Here is a 14,929-nt window from a genome sequence, read left to right as displayed (position 1 = left end):
GTGAAGTTTATTTGTTAAAAACGAGTGGAGGGGAGCAGCGAGATGAATATCATCCACAAGCGAAGCAGCGTCACAAACGAATCTGTACAGGAAGCCGTCACATCTGTGGCTTTTAAAACCAGGACAAGAGAAGCTCCGCGATCGGCCTCAGACGTCCCGCTGTCCTCGAGGAGGTCAATGAAGTGAGAACAGTCTCCACAGGGGGGAAGTTTACTGATGTAGCAGCTCCTGATGTATTCCAGGCAAAGCAAACACAGAGGGCTCCTTTCTGCTCGGGCACAAAGAACTTTTGTTGTTCTGTACACACACAGCTGCAGGGCCAACGCCAGTATTTAAAATAAAATAACGTCTGTCTTTTGAATTTGTTGATAGAAAAGATAATGAATCAGGCCGGACCGCGGAGACGGGTGAGCCGGCTGCTGTCCCGCTGTTCTGTGTGTCCTACGTCTTGTTTATCGCTCGGAGCTGAAGGTCGATAGCTGCTCGGCATCCTTTCATCGCAAAAGGTGAGTTCACCTTTAATCTTCTAGATGGAACTATTGGGCTGGACCGAGGTCGAACACTCAGGGGCAACAAGGGACAGACGAGAGCTTGTGTGTGTGTGTGTGTGAGAGAGAGTCACCTTGAGCATCAGTCCACACATGCTGAAGATCATGCCGAGCAGGTTCATGTAGTCGGGCGTAGGGTCCTCCAGCGTGGGATTGGTCTCCGTGCTCGGAGCTTTGTACCTGCAACAACACACAACATACATTAAGAAAAGAGACAGGATTTTTGAACAGCACTTGAGTCCAGAAGAGCCTGGAGGACATCCGTCTGCTGCCCGAGGAGAAGCCCCCCCACCCCCCCGGGGAGCTGAAGCCTTTCAGCCCACACGGGAGGCTTCAGGCCAGAGGGATCCGCAGCATTACATTAACTTCACGGCACGTGAAGGCGCCACAAACACGGTCACTTGATCAACTGACGACACGTCGAAAGAGAATCACGATCCGACCGAGCGAAGGGTAAATAATGCTAAATATACTACACAGGTGGGGAAACAAACCCATATGATTCATATAAGTGACCGTTTGTTAATCGTTGACAGTGGACTGAATGTCAAGCTATTGCCGTTATTTGTTGGGTGTTCGTTGGTGCATAAATCCATCAATTAACCTTAATCCTAATCCTTTGCAGGTTACACATGACTGCTGATAAAGGGTCGCTCGTTAGCCTTCAGCTAGCATTTAGCTTAATCCAAGCTAATGTGGTCAGCTAATTCCATCGATAAAAACTTTTCTTCTGTGTGACATACTCACCGAAGAATTTTGTTTTGTCTCCTCGGGTCCGAAACATTGTTAAAAGACATCATGTGTCACAAGTCTCCCCTGTGGAGTTCGATTTATTCAGAAACGTAGCGTTAAACTCCTGTGAGCGACGGACCACTGGTCTGACACTACACCGTTGGAGTAGAGGGGGCCGTCATATCCGGTGAAAGTTCAGAATAAAAGCTTTAGGTACGAAATTTGCCAAAACGAAACGGGGGGAGGGTTTTCCAGCTTTTATTTTGACAGGACTATTTTGATCCCAGTGTGCATTGCGCGTAGCAGCAAACATGGCGGATAAAATGAATGAAGGAAGCTGTTAATGGTTACAAACTCGGAATAAACTTATTTTACACACCTATACACACATCTATTAGCAGCATTACCTGAACCAAGATTATGACCATGGCACCCATAATTGACTGCTGCTAAAAAAAATTAAAAAGGTAAGCAAAACGGAAAAAGTAGCGTTACTGTAAGTGATTAACGTTAGCCACCGTACAACATGCTAACTGTGAGTTCTATCAAAGAGAATCCACCGCTAAAGCTCACAACTGGAGCAAAATGTTCTCTCGTGACATACAAATCCCTAACTGAAATAACAATAAGCTAGCATGCTAATCGTGTCCTGGTGTCGTCGTCGTTGTTGTTGTTGTTGTCTTCGCCCGCACGCAGGTGGCGCGATGTCGTTCCCTGAGCCCAGGCCGCAGGCTCCTCAGCTGCCTCGACATCTGCTCCGGACCATCGACTGCCAGCAGGGAGCCGTCAGGGCGGTGCGCTTCAACGGTAGTGATGTGCGAGGTTTCAGCAGCCTGCTTACTGCTGGAGACCCATTCGCTCATTTGAATACACACTCTGATGCTCTTTCACACACCGACAGAAGCGCGGAGGCTCGAGTGCAAAGGAAAACACATTAGGAGTCAAAGAGAAGTGAGGACAAAAGAAGTAGAAACAAGACATGACACACATTTAGACAGGGACGGAAACAAAGGAGACACAAGGACACTGAGGAAAGTACCAGGTTTAAACTGATGGTTATAAAAGCGAGAGGTGGAGGTCCAGCAAAACAGGTTTACAATTCTAAAGGACATTTATATACAATAACATGCCGTAATTAAGAGAATAGAATGAGAGCACAAGCTAAAGTTGGATAAGACTGTTCCAGTGCATAGTCTGCATACATGTACATACTTTATATTGGTTTGACAGACGCGTGCGTTCACTCATTCAGAGCTCCAGTCCTCACAGATGTCCTGATCCTGTCTCGTCTTTTTAACAGTCCTCTTATTGTTGTGCTGTTTTTAATGCCGTCGGTCAGCTGATGGGAACTACCTGCTGTCCTGTGGCAGCGACAAGTCTCTGAAGCTTTGGAGCGTGAGCCGGGGCACTCTGCTCAAGACGTACAGCGGCCATGGATACGAGGTCCTGGACGCCGACGGGTGAGAGAATCGTCGCGGCTGTTTAAGGGAGGTCGGCCCGACACGGCAGCTGAAGTTGTAACACACGCCTCGTTTGCTCCCACAGGTCCTACGACAACAGCCACCTGTGCTCCTGCAGCTCCGATAAGACGCTGATCCTGTGGGACGTGGCCACGGGACAGGTCACACGCAAACTCAGAGGTCACGCCGGGGTCAGTCCGTGTCACGCATTCTGTAGCTTAACTGGTTTGGTCGTGTCCGTTCAAAATGTTTCTCCCTTCGCTTTTCTTCTTTTGGGTCCACGTGCTTCTGTTGTGTTTTATTTCTCCCTTCTGTCAATGTTTTAAAACCTCCTTCTGCTGGCAGAGAGTCAACTGTGTCCAGTTCAACGAGGAGGCCACCGTCATCCTGTCTGGTGAGTCTTCCGACGATACGACACACTGAGGGAATTGTGTCAACTATCGGGCCACTTGAACAGAAATGTGTCTTTACGTTTCTCTGTATTCTCTTTGGTAAATTGTACTAACTCATTAAAACTTTGTTTACTTAAGAAATGCATTTATTCACTTGTTGTGTGTTGGGTCCTCGTCCAGGGTCCCTCGACGGGACGGTTCGCTGCTGGGACACGAGGTCCAGGAGGTTCGAGCCGATCCAGGTTCTGGACGAGGCTCGGGACGGCGTCAGCAGCCTGAAGGTGGCTCAGCACGAGCTGCTCACGGGGTCAGTGAACACCGTTTATCTCACTGGGCACGACACATTTACAGAGTATTGGTTATGACTGATTCTAGTCATTAAATATGGAAAACACAAGAAGTAAAGTAGGGAAAAGAGGCTTTTTAGTCACATGTAGACTGAGACACAAACACTCAGCATCATGTCGTCTGCAGGTCGGTGGACGGCAGAGTGAGACGCTACGACCTCCGGATGGGGCAGCTGCATGTGGACTTCATCAGCAGTTAGTCGTCCCTTTGCCTCCATTCAGCAAAGGTTAAATTAGCAATAATGAATAATAACCGTGACCTGTAACGTGTGTGTGTGTGTGTGTGTGTGTGTGTGTGTGCAGGTCCCATCACGTGTGTGTGTTTCAGTCAGGACGGGCAGTGCACGCTGAGCTCCAGTCTGGACTCTACCGTCAGGCTGCTGGATAAGACCACCGGGGAGATGCTGGGGGAGTGAGTGCTGGGGGGGTGCGGGGGGGGTTCTACCCGGACCGCTGGCTTGTGGACGCGTGTCCTTCTTTAACTCCCGCTGTCCTCAGGTACACAGGACACAAGATGAAGGGCTACAAGCTGGACTGCTGCCTGTCCAGTAAAGACACCCACGTCCTGAGCTGCTCCGAGGACGGACACGTCTACTGCTGGGACCTGGTGGAAGTGAGTGTGTGGGGGGGGGCACATTTTATGGGAGACGACTCAAAGGGATAGTTTGATAGATCTTTTGAGGGGTTGTACCACATGTACTGTAGTACAACAGTGGAGAAGAACCTCTGTCCCTTTAGTGGACGGACACAAGGACAGAAGGAGACGTTTGTCCACCAAGTCTCTGCTGGTTACCGAGGAGACGCTCGTCTGGTTTTTCTTTCTGCCCCCCAGGGATCGTTGTCCTTGAAGCTGCCGGTGGGGAAAGCTGTTGTCCAGTCGTTGTCCTTCCACCCGACAGAGACCTGCCTCCTCACAGCCATGGAGGGGCGTGTTCAAGTGTGGGGGGCGGAGCCTGAGCCGGACGCCGTGGCCACTTAAAGATGGTGAAAACCGCTTCACGCGATTCAGTATTGTTTTTTTTATATGTGTGACAAACAGCCAGTAAACACAGGACAAAGTGTTATTCTGGTGCGGAGGGAGCTCAATTTGTACAAAACCGTGAATAAAAACGCCTTGTTCATTTCTCTAATTGCAGTAATGATTCTTCTTTCCACACCGTTTACTTTTGTACAGGTTTATCTTTATTATTATTATTATACACACCTTACAAAATAAGTTAATCAGCACGACAAAAGAATGGCAATAAATAAATAACTTATGTTACATAAATACGTTTAAGCTGGAGCGTCTTCGCTCGGCTGCGTCTCGTTTGACCCTTGAGCTTCGTCTGTTCCTCCATCAACCGTTAAGTCTGCTTCTCTACAACCAAGTGGAGCCGCTGGTAGCAGAATCACGCCTGAGACGCTTCATCACAAAGACACATTCAAACATTTGGTCTCATTTCCGAACGTCAGGTGGAGAAAACTGTTCATGAAGTGAGAAAAGCAGCAGCGCGTTTTGGTTTCTCTGCTGTGGGAGTCGTTTTTTTTAGTTTTTTAAAGCCAAAAGGAATCAGATTTAAGTCTTTAGATCTCCGGTGGAAGTCTCTCCAAGACTAAATCATTTCTGTTTTCTATAAATAACACAACAATAAAACCTTCGTTTCAAAGGAGCCTCAGAACCCCCCCGTCCCCCCCCCCCCCCTCTAGCCGACGCAGCCGCAGCCGGCGGCCGACAGCTTCTCCACTCGGTGCCAGCGGTGCGAGTTGTCCAGGAAGGCCATGTCCTCGTGGTGGGTGGGCCGGCAGCACGGCGCGTTGTGCCACGGCCCCCCCGGCGCCGGCAGCGCGCCGCTCAGCAGCAGGCTGGCGAGGGTGAGCTCGTGGTTGGAGCGGACGCGGGGACACGCCCCGCCGCAGTACTTGAAGAGCACCGTCTCGTCCGAGTCGTAGCCCAACCCGAGGTCCCGGACCTGCAGCAGGACGGAGCGGAGGCCGCACGGGGGGTCCGGGGGGGCGGAGCGGCGGAGGCGGGCCGCGGCGGGATCGGGCGGCGTCTGGATGTCCCTCCTGTCCCCGCTCGGAGGTGCCGTCTCCTGTTCCTGATCTGCAGGAGGGACACAGAGACAAACACACGTTTACCTCCAGACACCGGACCGCGAACCACCAAGGTCATAGGTCACGGGCTTCCCCCTCGCACCGGGACTCACCGACGGGCCGCCTGAGCCAGCGTCCCTCCCCCCTCTGGACGCAGAGCAGAACCACGGCGAGCTTCACCAGGGACCTCATGGCGCTGGAAAGGTCGCGGACGTCTGCGGGTGCGACTGATGCTCGAGATGCAGACGAGCCGCGACCTGCATCGCATATATAGCCCTCGGAGGTGGGGGGGCGAGGGGTTGGGAGGCGGGGGGGGGGGCGGCGGGAGACAGACACTAACCCGTTACTTGCCAACAGACTATCCAGCTCACCTGGGCCTGACAGCGGCGGGCGCTTCACCCAGAATTTGTCCTTTGAGATGATCTAATTGGTGTAAATCTTTCAGTTTCCCCCCAGATGTTTTCCAGAGGGATGTTGGCCCCCGGGGCAGCACGGACGGGCCTGTGCGGGTTAGGGGTTGGGTTTCTTTTAAGCGGGTCAGCGGTGGACAAATGACGTCCCGTCGGTGCTTCGTGAGTCAGCGGAAACCCGGAGGACAAAGAATCGGTTCGAGGAGTCACGCGGAATGTCGCCGCTCTCGAAGCACAGCTGTAAAGCGTAAAAGGTTAAACGGTGGATGAGGAGGGGAAGTGGGGTTATAATTAGAACCTGTTTCAGCAGACATTCCTCGATGGGGGGACTCGTCTTGAGCCGCTCCATAAATCGAGGGATTTCATCAGCAACGTGTGTCTGACATGTTGGATGTGTAGAATGTGCCTTATGTAACAGCTAGAGGGCCCAAGCAGGCTCCGCCCACCGTGTGATGTCACTGTAAACACGGACGGCACCAGAATGAACTGGTGAGTTGCTGCACGGTGGGATTCTCTCCTGTACTGTTTGTGCTTGTTGTTATTATTATTATTCAACTTTTTGGTTAAAACTGCATTTGGGGCTCACAGATGTTGACTGATGTTGATACCTGGAGCTCTCCGTCTCATCTGTGGGGACGGGGACGAAGGCCGGGCGAGAGGTGGGGAGGCCGAGGGAAGGTGGAGGAGGTGGAGGAGAGATCCAATGGAGATGGAGAAATCCGCGGGGCTGTTTTCAGAGGACGGGAATGAAAGTACGCAGAAATATCGAAAAGACACAAACGTTTTCATACGGCGATATACGAGTGTTCATTGATTATACTAAACTCCAATAGTGCAGTTTGTGACGGTAGGGCCTCCGTGGTGACGTAACCATGGCAACGTAGCTCCGACAGCCGATTGGTGGGATTCTTAAAGATATTCGTTTCCACAATGTTTTTTTTTTACCAAATGAGTGAAATTCTTTGGTTTATGAACCAAATAGCTGCATTAACTTAGAAATTGCACAATGTACAAGGTGAGATAGAAGATGCTGTGAATGAATGAAAATATGAATTGTTCCTTTAACAGGACCGTCGGGACTTCACTGCAAATTAGCTAACGCTAACGTGCTAAACTGGGGCGGAGGGGGGGGCATGTCGACGTGGGCTTTAAGCCGCTGTAGCTGGTTCGGTTTTTCCTTCACATAAACGTCCCGACCGTCTGGTTCTCAGGCGCTTTTAAATCTCTTCTGAGGCCTCGTAGATCTTTCAGAGGAGAATCTCTCCTCCCGGCACTCGGACACATTCCTGCGCGCTCGTTTAGTCGTGCCGTGAAGCAGACGTTATTTTTATTTGTTTTATGATGTATCGCTTCCTGTGTGTCTCTCGCATCCATCCTCAAACCTGAATAAATCCTCCACATGACATTTGAAATAAAAAGTGCTGCAGGATCTTTGTTTTCCTTCAGGTAATTCAGCCTGTGTGTATTTGTCCTAATGTGGAGGGTCATATCTATATCTATATATATATCTATATATGTATATATATCTATATATATATAGATATATATACACACACACACATATTTACATACATTCCAGTGGACACTCTTTCCCTTTTGACTCGTACTGTATATACATTATTTTCTACACATTGAAGTACTCAAGGATACAGATAAGATGTGCAGGTTTAACAGCAGCGACCTTTGAACCCTTTGCTCACCGACTCGAGACTCACGGAGGAGAAAATAAGACTCACGTGAGACTCAAAAGTAACGGTTAATGCTTTAATTCAAAACCCTTTTTTGTGCCTGTGACCGTATACGGAACGCGGCAGCGACCTGTCAATCACAGATGCCCCGCCCTAAAGTGTCCACTGCGTTATGGTCTGTTTGACTCTACATGGACCATAATTCACTAAATGAACATCATGCTGCATTGAAGAAGACGTGAAACTAGAGACTGAGACCATAAACTCATGTTTACTGAGGGAATAAATCAAGAGAGAAGTAGAGTCATTTCCTCATAGACGTCTATGGGAGCAGAGGAGTCGCCCCCTGCTGGTCACTACAGAGAAGTAGAGTCATTTCCTCATAGACGTCTATGGGAGCAGAGGAGTCGCCCCCTGCTGGTCACTACAGAGAATGCAGCTTTGAATAAACTTCTGCATAGACTTCAAGCAGCTGAACTGGAGGTTGCGACCACTGAAGGAAGGAAATGTCCGTGTCACAGACTTGCCGCCTACATTTAGAAACCAGTGGTGCGTTTTCAAAACTTGCGATGACGAACCATCGCTACCCAGTTCACGTGGGGATTATCTTTAAAATACCAGATTAGTCGGTTTGTGCGCAAATAATTGTCCAATTGTTATTTTAATTGAAATCTTGAATATTTCAAAGATATTTGATCAAAACGTACGCATGTTATAGAAAACGTATCCTTTATAAATGAGTCCCAATAAGTAAAAATACAAACAGGTTAACTGCAGACTTAATTCAGAAAATTACTGTCATCTTTCTCTAAATCACATCCCTAGTTTTGAAGTTTAAAACTATTCATTCCTGAAGGCTGAATGAGAGAAAAAGGTGAGGACTTTTTAACGGTTGAACAGCGATCTGTGTGTCTGCGACTGATCGGAATCCCAAAGTCGTCCCGGCATCAGGAGGACAAGTCCTCGGCGAGGGGAAAGGGTCACGTGGCGCGGGCGCTAATTGGAGGCCGCGCGTCAGCCGGCCCATGTAGGGCCCGTCTGCGCCGCGCCGGCAGGAATGTGGGGAGCGGCGTTCCCGTAAAGGCGAGGAGGGATTTAGCCTCGGAATCCCAAACTCGCACGGAGCGTCTCCCGCTTCTACGCCGTAAATCTGTCGGTCGGCGCACCGATGCTCCGTCACCGGCAGAGTGTGTGTGTGTGTGTGTCACGAGCCCCCGAGAGAGGGACCACCGGGCGGCGAGGACGAGGGGGGACCGCCATGCGACGAGAGCGAGCGGCTCGACGTTCTTCCAGCTTCCCACCGGACGGCTTTAAGATTTCTTTAGAAGCTGAAACCACAAAGACGGTTCGGTGCTCCGACCCGCCGCATCTTCTCCGCTTCCACAGAGCGCCGCCACGTCGGACTGCTCACGTTATCGCAATTATTAAACACACGACGCGAAGTGTTGCGATCACGCGCAGTGGTGCCATTTATTGCATTTTTTTCACATTGCACGTGATGCGGTCGACGTCTTTACCCACCAAACGACGTCCCAACTTTAAATGGTTGTAAAATTTGGTTTTTCGGTCCAGCAATCTTTGACCAACTTCCTGCTAATCCTGAAAAATGAGTCATATTCTTCAGAGATATGAGATATAACGCTGACACTGTTCTACAGGTAAACATCTCTGGTGTGGTTCAACCAGGCGGCGTTCGCATTTTCACAGTTTTGTGTCCATGTATCTAATATACTCAGAAACACAGTTACCCCCCTATGAGTAAATATATTTGTGACAAAATCATATCTATTTGCCACCGGTTTTATTTATTCATACAAGTTTTTTACCGGATATATTAAACAAAAAACAAACAAACAACACAAAGAAAGTCGATGACACCCGGAGGGACAGGATTTGTCTTAATTCAGGACTCATCAGAATAAAGAAATGAAATAAAGCAGCCGGTTAAAGCGTCAAACCGAGGCCCCTCAGATGCAGACGCATCAGCATGGACTTCTCTCCCACCACGTGTCCTCGTCGCGGCACCGCCACCTTCCGTTCTACACCGCCAGGGGCGTAGCCAGGGCCTCGGCGAGCCCGTGGGTGTCCACGGCGGGGCCGCACAGCAGAGACGTGTCCTGCAGGAGGGACACCAGCTCGACGGGGCCGGGCGGGCCGGACTCCTCGCCCGGCTCCGCCGCCGCCGTGCCGCCGTAGCCGCTCAGCCTGGAGGCCAGCGACCTCTTGGGCCGGGCCTTGGCCAGCTTCTTCTTGTCCGGGTCGTGGGCGACGCTGTGGCGCCGGAGGCTCTGCTTCATGGCGAACGTCTTCCCGCAGCCAGCGTGCGCGCAGGCGAAGGGCCGGCGCTCCTCGTGGAAGGAGCCGACGTGGCTCTGCAGGTTGAAGGCGGTGGTGAAGGAGCGCTCGCAGCCGGCCCTCGGGCACCGGAGGACCACGCGCGTCTCCGAGTGGACGCGGCGGTGCTGCTGCAGGAACCACGAGTCCCGGAAGGACTTGTCGCACTGGTCGCACCGCAGGACGGGCCGGTGCCGCTCCTTCCGGTGCCACAGGTACTCGGTCCACGTCTTCCCGGTGAAGCCGCAGCCCTCGTCCGCGCACGGGTACCCGCGGTGCACCTTCTCGTGCCGCCTCAGCTTGCTGGGCACGGCGAAGCGCATGGCGCAGCCCTCGTGCGTGCACGGGTGGCCGGCCGGCGGGCCGTGGCGCTCGCACACGTGGGCCTTCAGCTGCTTGTTCTTCCGGAACTCGAGCGCGCAGCCCTCGAACCTGCACGCGTACGTCCTCTTCCGGCCGGGCGCGTGCACGCGGCCCACGTGCCGGGCGCGGTTGGCGGCGGTGGTGAAGGCCTCCCCGCAGCCGTCCTCGGGGCACCGGAAGGGCTTCTCGCCGCTGTGGCTGAGCGCGTGGCGCGCCAGGTGGTACGAGGTGCAGAAGGACTTGGCGCAGCGCGCGCACGCGTGCGGCTTCACGCCGGTGTGTTTGCACAGGTGCGCGTCGAGCTTCCACTGCCTGTTGTAGGCCGCCGGGCAGCCCGCGAACGAGCAGATGTACCGTCTGAGCGGCTCCCGTTTGCTCTCCATCCCGGCGGCGTTAGACACCGGGCAGCTCGCGGCGTTCACGACCTCGGCGCGCTTTCCGGCACCTACCCACAATCCCCCGCGACGTCACTTCCGCAACAGCCTGCGTTTCCGTTACCCATCGGCCACCTGGTGTTCGGTCGATGGTGGATTTCCGCGGCTACCAGAGCGTTTGTGAGTCTTGTTTAATGCCTGAAGTCGATGCTAAACGTGTCAGCTGCGCTTTTACAGATGATGACACCAGTAGTTTTGTTTCCGGTTGATTAGGATCGCACGAACAAGACGCCGACGTTGCACGTCGTGCTAGCTCTGTTGCTAATGTTAGCTCGCTTCTAGCGCCGATATTTTCCTATGAAGTAATAATCGCACCAAACTCTGCACAAGTCCTGGCAGTTTAATGTTACCATGTGAACTGTTGATTAATCTAACTATCGATTAATATTGCGGTGAAGATGGCAGCTCCCTCTCTGTTAGTTCGATTAAGCTGGCTGTTGTTAGCCCAAGGTTAGCTATTTGGCTAAAAACAGCTAACGTTATTGAACCATTTGCTTTAGTTTAACGTTACACTTTGAACTCAAGTTAGGAACTTCATGTCATATGTGTTAGTCGACCAACAGAACAGTGACGTTTCGTTTGCTGTTTTGCTTATTTAAATGACATTACTGCTAACGTTACGTTTTCAAACTAGGTTGACTGTAGCTAACTGTTTATATAAACTACATTTAAAATAATGCTAACTTTTTCTTGTGGTGTGGAAAAGGTTGAATCCATCACCGGTGTGTTGATCCAGGTCTCACTATGGTAAGTACTTTAAGTCAAGATGCATGCTTCTATATCTTGTTTCAATAATACATTTTATTAAAAATAACCCACCGTACTTTTTTATTGACAGGGTGAACGAAAAGGAACAAACAAATACTATCCTCCAGATTTTGATCCAGCCAAGGTGTGTATGATCACACGCGTGTGTCTGTGTGTGTGTCACTTTAAAAAAAAAGTTGTGCTGACTTGCATTCCCATCGTTTAGCATGGATCCCTCAACGGCTACCACAAGACGCACGCTCTGCGTGAGCGGGCCAGGAAGCTGTCCCAGGGCATCCTCATCATCAGGTCAGTCCACACGGGGGGGAAGTAGCACGCGGTTTGAAAAGATGGTTCATATATATCAGATCAGTTGCGTTTCCAAAAGAGATTATTTTTACAAACAAATGACAAGAATCCCACAGCGCATCTCTACCTTTTTAATGCATTTTATTACCATAAATAAGTGCGTTGTCTATAGTAAACTGGTTCATATTGAATGTGCATGTTTAAATTACATACTGCATACATAGATATTAATAGAACATAAATCGGAAACTGGTGTTTTTCAATGACTCGAAGGTTTGAGATGCCCTACAACATCTGGTGTGATGGCTGCAAAAACCACGTGGGCATGGGTAAGTTTGAGGAGCAACGAGACCCGTTTAGTCGGGTAGAGTGTCGCGTTCCGTCCGCGGGCTGCTGGCATCATGACACCGATGTTCTGCCTGTGCAGGGGTCCGCTACAATGCCGAGAAGAAGAAAGTGGGGAACTACTACACCACGCCAATCTACAGGTGAGCGCCGACTCCCTCTCAAAACCTCTTTTGAAAAAGTGAAATAATAAAACGTGTGAAAGTATTAACATCTTTTCATGCCGCCGCTACCAGGTTCAGGATGAAGTGCCATCTGTGTGTCAACTACATCGAGATGCAGACGGACCCGGCGACCTGCGACTACGTGATCGTCAGCGGGGCGAACCGGAAGGAGGAGCGCTGGGACATGGCCGACAACGAGCAGATCCTCACCACAGGTACATAAGAGAGACGGCTGCTACCCGGCGCCACCATGGCAACGGCACAAAATATCCTCGCGTGAGCATCTCAGACCTCTTCACAGCCTCACTGGACACACACACACACACACACACACTGTCCGGGTCTCCTTTTTTTCTTGCCGTGATTGTCTCCTTTTTCATCAACGCGTTCCTTTGCTCACAGAGCGAGAAGAGAAGGAGAAACTGGAGACGGACGCCATGTTCAAACTGGACCACGGCGGGAAAGACAAGGAGAAGTTGAAGAAGGCTCTGCCTTCTCTGGCCGAGATCCAAGACTACCAGTCCTGCAAGAAGGACGACTTCCAGCTCAACAGCTCCCTCCGCAGGAGGTTCAGGGTAGGAACGGGGCGTCGTGGTACAATTCAAAATGCAACATAAAACCATTTTTTATCTTCCATTATCTCGTTTCCACCATCATGTTTTGAAGGCCGCTCGGTTCCTGTGAGAGTTCTGTGATTTGAAAGGCTTAAAACCGACGGTTCTGCTTTTCGTTGGACAGACAGAGAAGAAGGTTCAGGCGGAGCAGGAGGAGAAGGACAACACCGTGAGGATGAGGACCAACCTGTCCATCCCGCTGCTGCCGGAGAAGGAGGAGGACAAGCGACTGGCCACACTGCTCACCTACCAGGCCCCTGACTGTACGTAACACACACACACACTAGGAACAGCCCCCCCAACCCAAGTGGAATAAACACGCTGAGTGAACACAATGCTGAGCGGTTGTTAGTCTGCATTATTTTATCACGTTGGAACTTTTAAACTGACAAAAGTATTGATTATTTATTGTAATTGAGTGACAGATCAGTGACTTTGTATTGAAATGAATGAATTCGACTAAACGTGAAATCATTCATTCTACTGTTTCAAGTTCACACTGAACGTTTTGGCCCCGATGAGGAGGGTTGAGGGGGATTGAGGGGGGCGAGTTTAGTGTCTTAACTAGCCGAGTGTAGCCTGAAGGTACAAAGTCTCTCTTACGCATCTGTTAACGGAGCCAAAGCGTTAAAATGTCCCCCGCGTGGTTTCCCTCCTCATTCAGCCTACGAGGACAAGCAGCACAGCAAGCGCAGAGAGATCTCCTCCCGCTCCTGGTTCACCTCCTCCTCGGCCTCGCCGGCGGGCGCCACGGGCAGCCTGCTCCACAAGCTCAGCCTGCAGGGGAAAGAAGCCGCGGTGGCCAAAGCTCTGGGCCCCTCGCCCCGCCCCCTGATCCTCAGGCGCCCGGGGGGGCCGTCGATCCAAACGGAACCCTCCTCGTCCTCATCCTCCTCGTCTTCGTCTTCCTCCCCGACCACCGGCCGACGGAGGTCGCTCCCCGAGGTCGGCGGGTGCAACGGAGCGGTTTCTCGGAGAGCGGAGGCGGCGGGTTTAGAGGCGTCCCAAGCCGAGGGGGGGCTGCTGGAGACAGACGGTGGCGTTAGGACCACAGAGGAAGCAGACGGACAACCGGCACAGGCAAAGGATTATGGGATGGGGCGGGGCAAGAGTTTAGGGGGCCTCCCATCGCTGGTGGCAGACTACAGCGATTCAGACTCAGACCCGGGACTTTGAGGACGGGGCGTCTCTCTCCTCTGCCAATAACGTTATAATCAGGACACCACGTCAGCGTGTCCTGTAGTGGGAGTGGGACACGGCGGGGGGGGGGGGGGGGGGGGGACATGAACAGAACGTGCTGCTTTGCGTCCTGAGGAGGCCTCGTCGTGAACGTCTTCATGTCTTCAGAAAGATGTTTTCTCTGCAGCGTTCACGCACAGCTTCCAGTATTTGGTTGTTTGGATTCTTTAATCAGCGAATGTGTTAAATTAAATAATAAATCCTGTGGAGCCGTTGTGGAGTTTCTTCCTCACAGTGTTTAACTTTCAGAAATCAAACACTGAGAAATCATCACGATGCATCCAGTGAACCAGAAACAACCTAGAAAAGCATTTTGACTTATCGGGTATCTTCTCCTTTTCTGGGATCATGTTTTAATGCCTAATGAAATAGTGCATCCATGTTTCCCCCAGTTTTGGGAACTTAAACGTGTAGAATAAGTTTAACAACCGAAGGGGCTTTTGAACAAATCCGGCTCCTTTTGTGTGCAGTTTTCTACAAAATATTTGGTAAATTATTTAATCTAATTATTGAAAGTGGCTCGTTTGCTCTGATTGGCTGATCACTCGTTCAGGTTCTTTCTCCTCGCCATCGTTGAGCGCTTGTAACGCCGATCGTTCCTTCGCTGTCGCACGTTTTTGAGCCGCAGGCAGTGAGTTTATTTCCGTAACGCGAACGACCGGAGATCTTTCCACTCTTTGTTTGCTGTTTATTTCAAACAGCAAAAGCGTTAAATAAATACACAACA

At 51.0% G+C, this 14,929-nt stretch overlaps 5 protein-coding genes across 5 annotated transcripts in view; 2 read left to right on the top strand and 3 right to left on the bottom strand.

Annotated features, from left to right (window-relative positions):
• The window catches only part of wdr83os (WD repeat domain 83 opposite strand), a 2,819-nt gene extending 1,293 nt beyond the window's left edge, over nucleotides 1-1,526 (bottom strand). Inside the window, exons 1-2 of the mRNA XM_040185594.2 lie at nucleotides 1,296-1,526; nucleotides 623-728 (exon numbers count right to left, since the gene is read on the bottom strand). Coding sequence (XP_040041528.1) covers nucleotides 623-728; nucleotides 1,296-1,348 — 159 coding nt within the window. The 5' untranslated portion in view covers nucleotides 1,349-1,526. The remainder of the gene's footprint in view (nucleotides 1-622; nucleotides 729-1,295) is intronic.
• Nucleotides 1,527-1,550: 24 nt separating this feature from the next.
• On the top strand, nucleotides 1,551-4,609 carry wdr83 (WD repeat domain containing 83). The gene is made up of 10 exons (XM_040185561.2): nucleotides 1,551-1,747; nucleotides 1,977-2,087; nucleotides 2,620-2,740; nucleotides 2,826-2,931; nucleotides 3,086-3,134; nucleotides 3,313-3,439; nucleotides 3,607-3,674; nucleotides 3,783-3,891; nucleotides 3,978-4,092; nucleotides 4,312-4,609. Exons 2-10 carry the CDS (start codon nucleotides 1,985-1,987, stop codon nucleotides 4,456-4,458), a joined length of 945 nt encoding a protein of 314 aa, XP_040041495.2. The 5' UTR covers nucleotides 1,551-1,747; nucleotides 1,977-1,984; the 3' UTR covers nucleotides 4,459-4,609.
• Nucleotides 4,610-5,158: 549 nt separating this feature from the next.
• Nucleotides 5,159-5,781, bottom strand: LOC120825445 (persephin). The gene is made up of 2 exons (XM_040187055.2): nucleotides 5,669-5,781; nucleotides 5,159-5,565 (listed from the first exon to the last, which is right to left on the bottom strand). The coding sequence occupies exons 1-2, from the start codon at nucleotides 5,745-5,747 to the stop codon at nucleotides 5,165-5,167; spliced, it is 480 nt and encodes a 159-aa protein (XP_040042989.2). The 5' UTR covers nucleotides 5,748-5,781; the 3' UTR covers nucleotides 5,159-5,164.
• A 3,317-nt stretch (nucleotides 5,782-9,098) lies between these two features.
• LOC120824624 (transcription factor IIIA) lies at nucleotides 9,099-10,733 on the bottom strand. Its single transcript, XM_040185547.2, has one exon. The coding sequence runs from the start codon at nucleotides 10,731-10,733 to the stop codon at nucleotides 9,693-9,695; it is 1,041 nt and encodes a 346-aa protein (XP_040041481.2). The 3' UTR covers nucleotides 9,099-9,692.
• A 31-nt stretch (nucleotides 10,734-10,764) lies between these two features.
• yju2b (YJU2 splicing factor homolog B) lies at nucleotides 10,765-14,417 on the top strand. The gene is made up of 10 exons (XM_040185539.2): nucleotides 10,765-10,904; nucleotides 11,491-11,531; nucleotides 11,623-11,676; nucleotides 11,758-11,840; nucleotides 12,114-12,169; nucleotides 12,268-12,328; nucleotides 12,422-12,564; nucleotides 12,752-12,924; nucleotides 13,088-13,226; nucleotides 13,628-14,417. Exons 2-10 carry the CDS (start codon nucleotides 11,529-11,531, stop codon nucleotides 14,137-14,139), a joined length of 1,224 nt encoding a protein of 407 aa, XP_040041473.2. The 5' UTR covers nucleotides 10,765-10,904; nucleotides 11,491-11,528; the 3' UTR covers nucleotides 14,140-14,417.
• The last annotated feature ends 512 nt before the right edge of the window (nucleotides 14,418-14,929 follow it).

Source organism: Gasterosteus aculeatus, chromosome 9, assembly GCF_964276395.1.
Source record: "Gasterosteus aculeatus chromosome 9, fGasAcu3.hap1.1, whole genome shotgun sequence".
Classification (NCBI taxonomy): Eukaryota; Metazoa; Chordata; class Actinopteri; order Perciformes; family Gasterosteidae; genus Gasterosteus; species Gasterosteus aculeatus.
The sequence above is the reverse complement of the archived record's forward strand: the minus strand, read 5'-3'. Positions and strand labels throughout refer to the sequence as shown.

Excerpts from the sequence above, each read along its gene's own strand:
- LOC120824624 (XM_040185547.2), bottom strand. The coding sequence starts at position 10,733 with ATGGAGAGCAAACGGGAGCCGCTCAGACGGTACATCTGCTCGTTCGCG.
- LOC120825445 (XM_040187055.2), bottom strand. The coding sequence starts at position 5,747 with ATGAGGTCCCTGGTGAAGCTCGCCGTGGTTCTGCTCTGCGTCCAGAGG. Across the intron at positions 5,566-5,668 it reads CTGGCTCAGGCGGCCCGTCG|ATCAGGAACAGGAGACGGCA; the intron begins GTGAGTCCCGGT and ends TCCCTCCTGCAG.
- wdr83 (XM_040185561.2), top strand. The coding sequence starts at position 1,985 with ATGTCGTTCCCTGAGCCCAGGCCGCAGGCTCCTCAGCTGCCTCGACAT. Across the intron at positions 2,741-2,825 it reads GAGGTCCTGGACGCCGACGG|GTCCTACGACAACAGCCACC; the intron begins GTGAGAGAATCG and ends TTGCTCCCACAG. Across the intron at positions 3,892-3,977 it reads ACCGGGGAGATGCTGGGGGA|GTACACAGGACACAAGATGA; the intron begins GTGAGTGCTGGG and ends CGCTGTCCTCAG.
- yju2b (XM_040185539.2), top strand. Across the intron at positions 12,329-12,421 it reads TACACCACGCCAATCTACAG|GTTCAGGATGAAGTGCCATC; the intron begins GTGAGCGCCGAC and ends CGCCGCTACCAG. Across the intron at positions 12,565-12,751 it reads CGAGCAGATCCTCACCACAG|AGCGAGAAGAGAAGGAGAAA; the intron begins GTACATAAGAGA and ends CTTTGCTCACAG.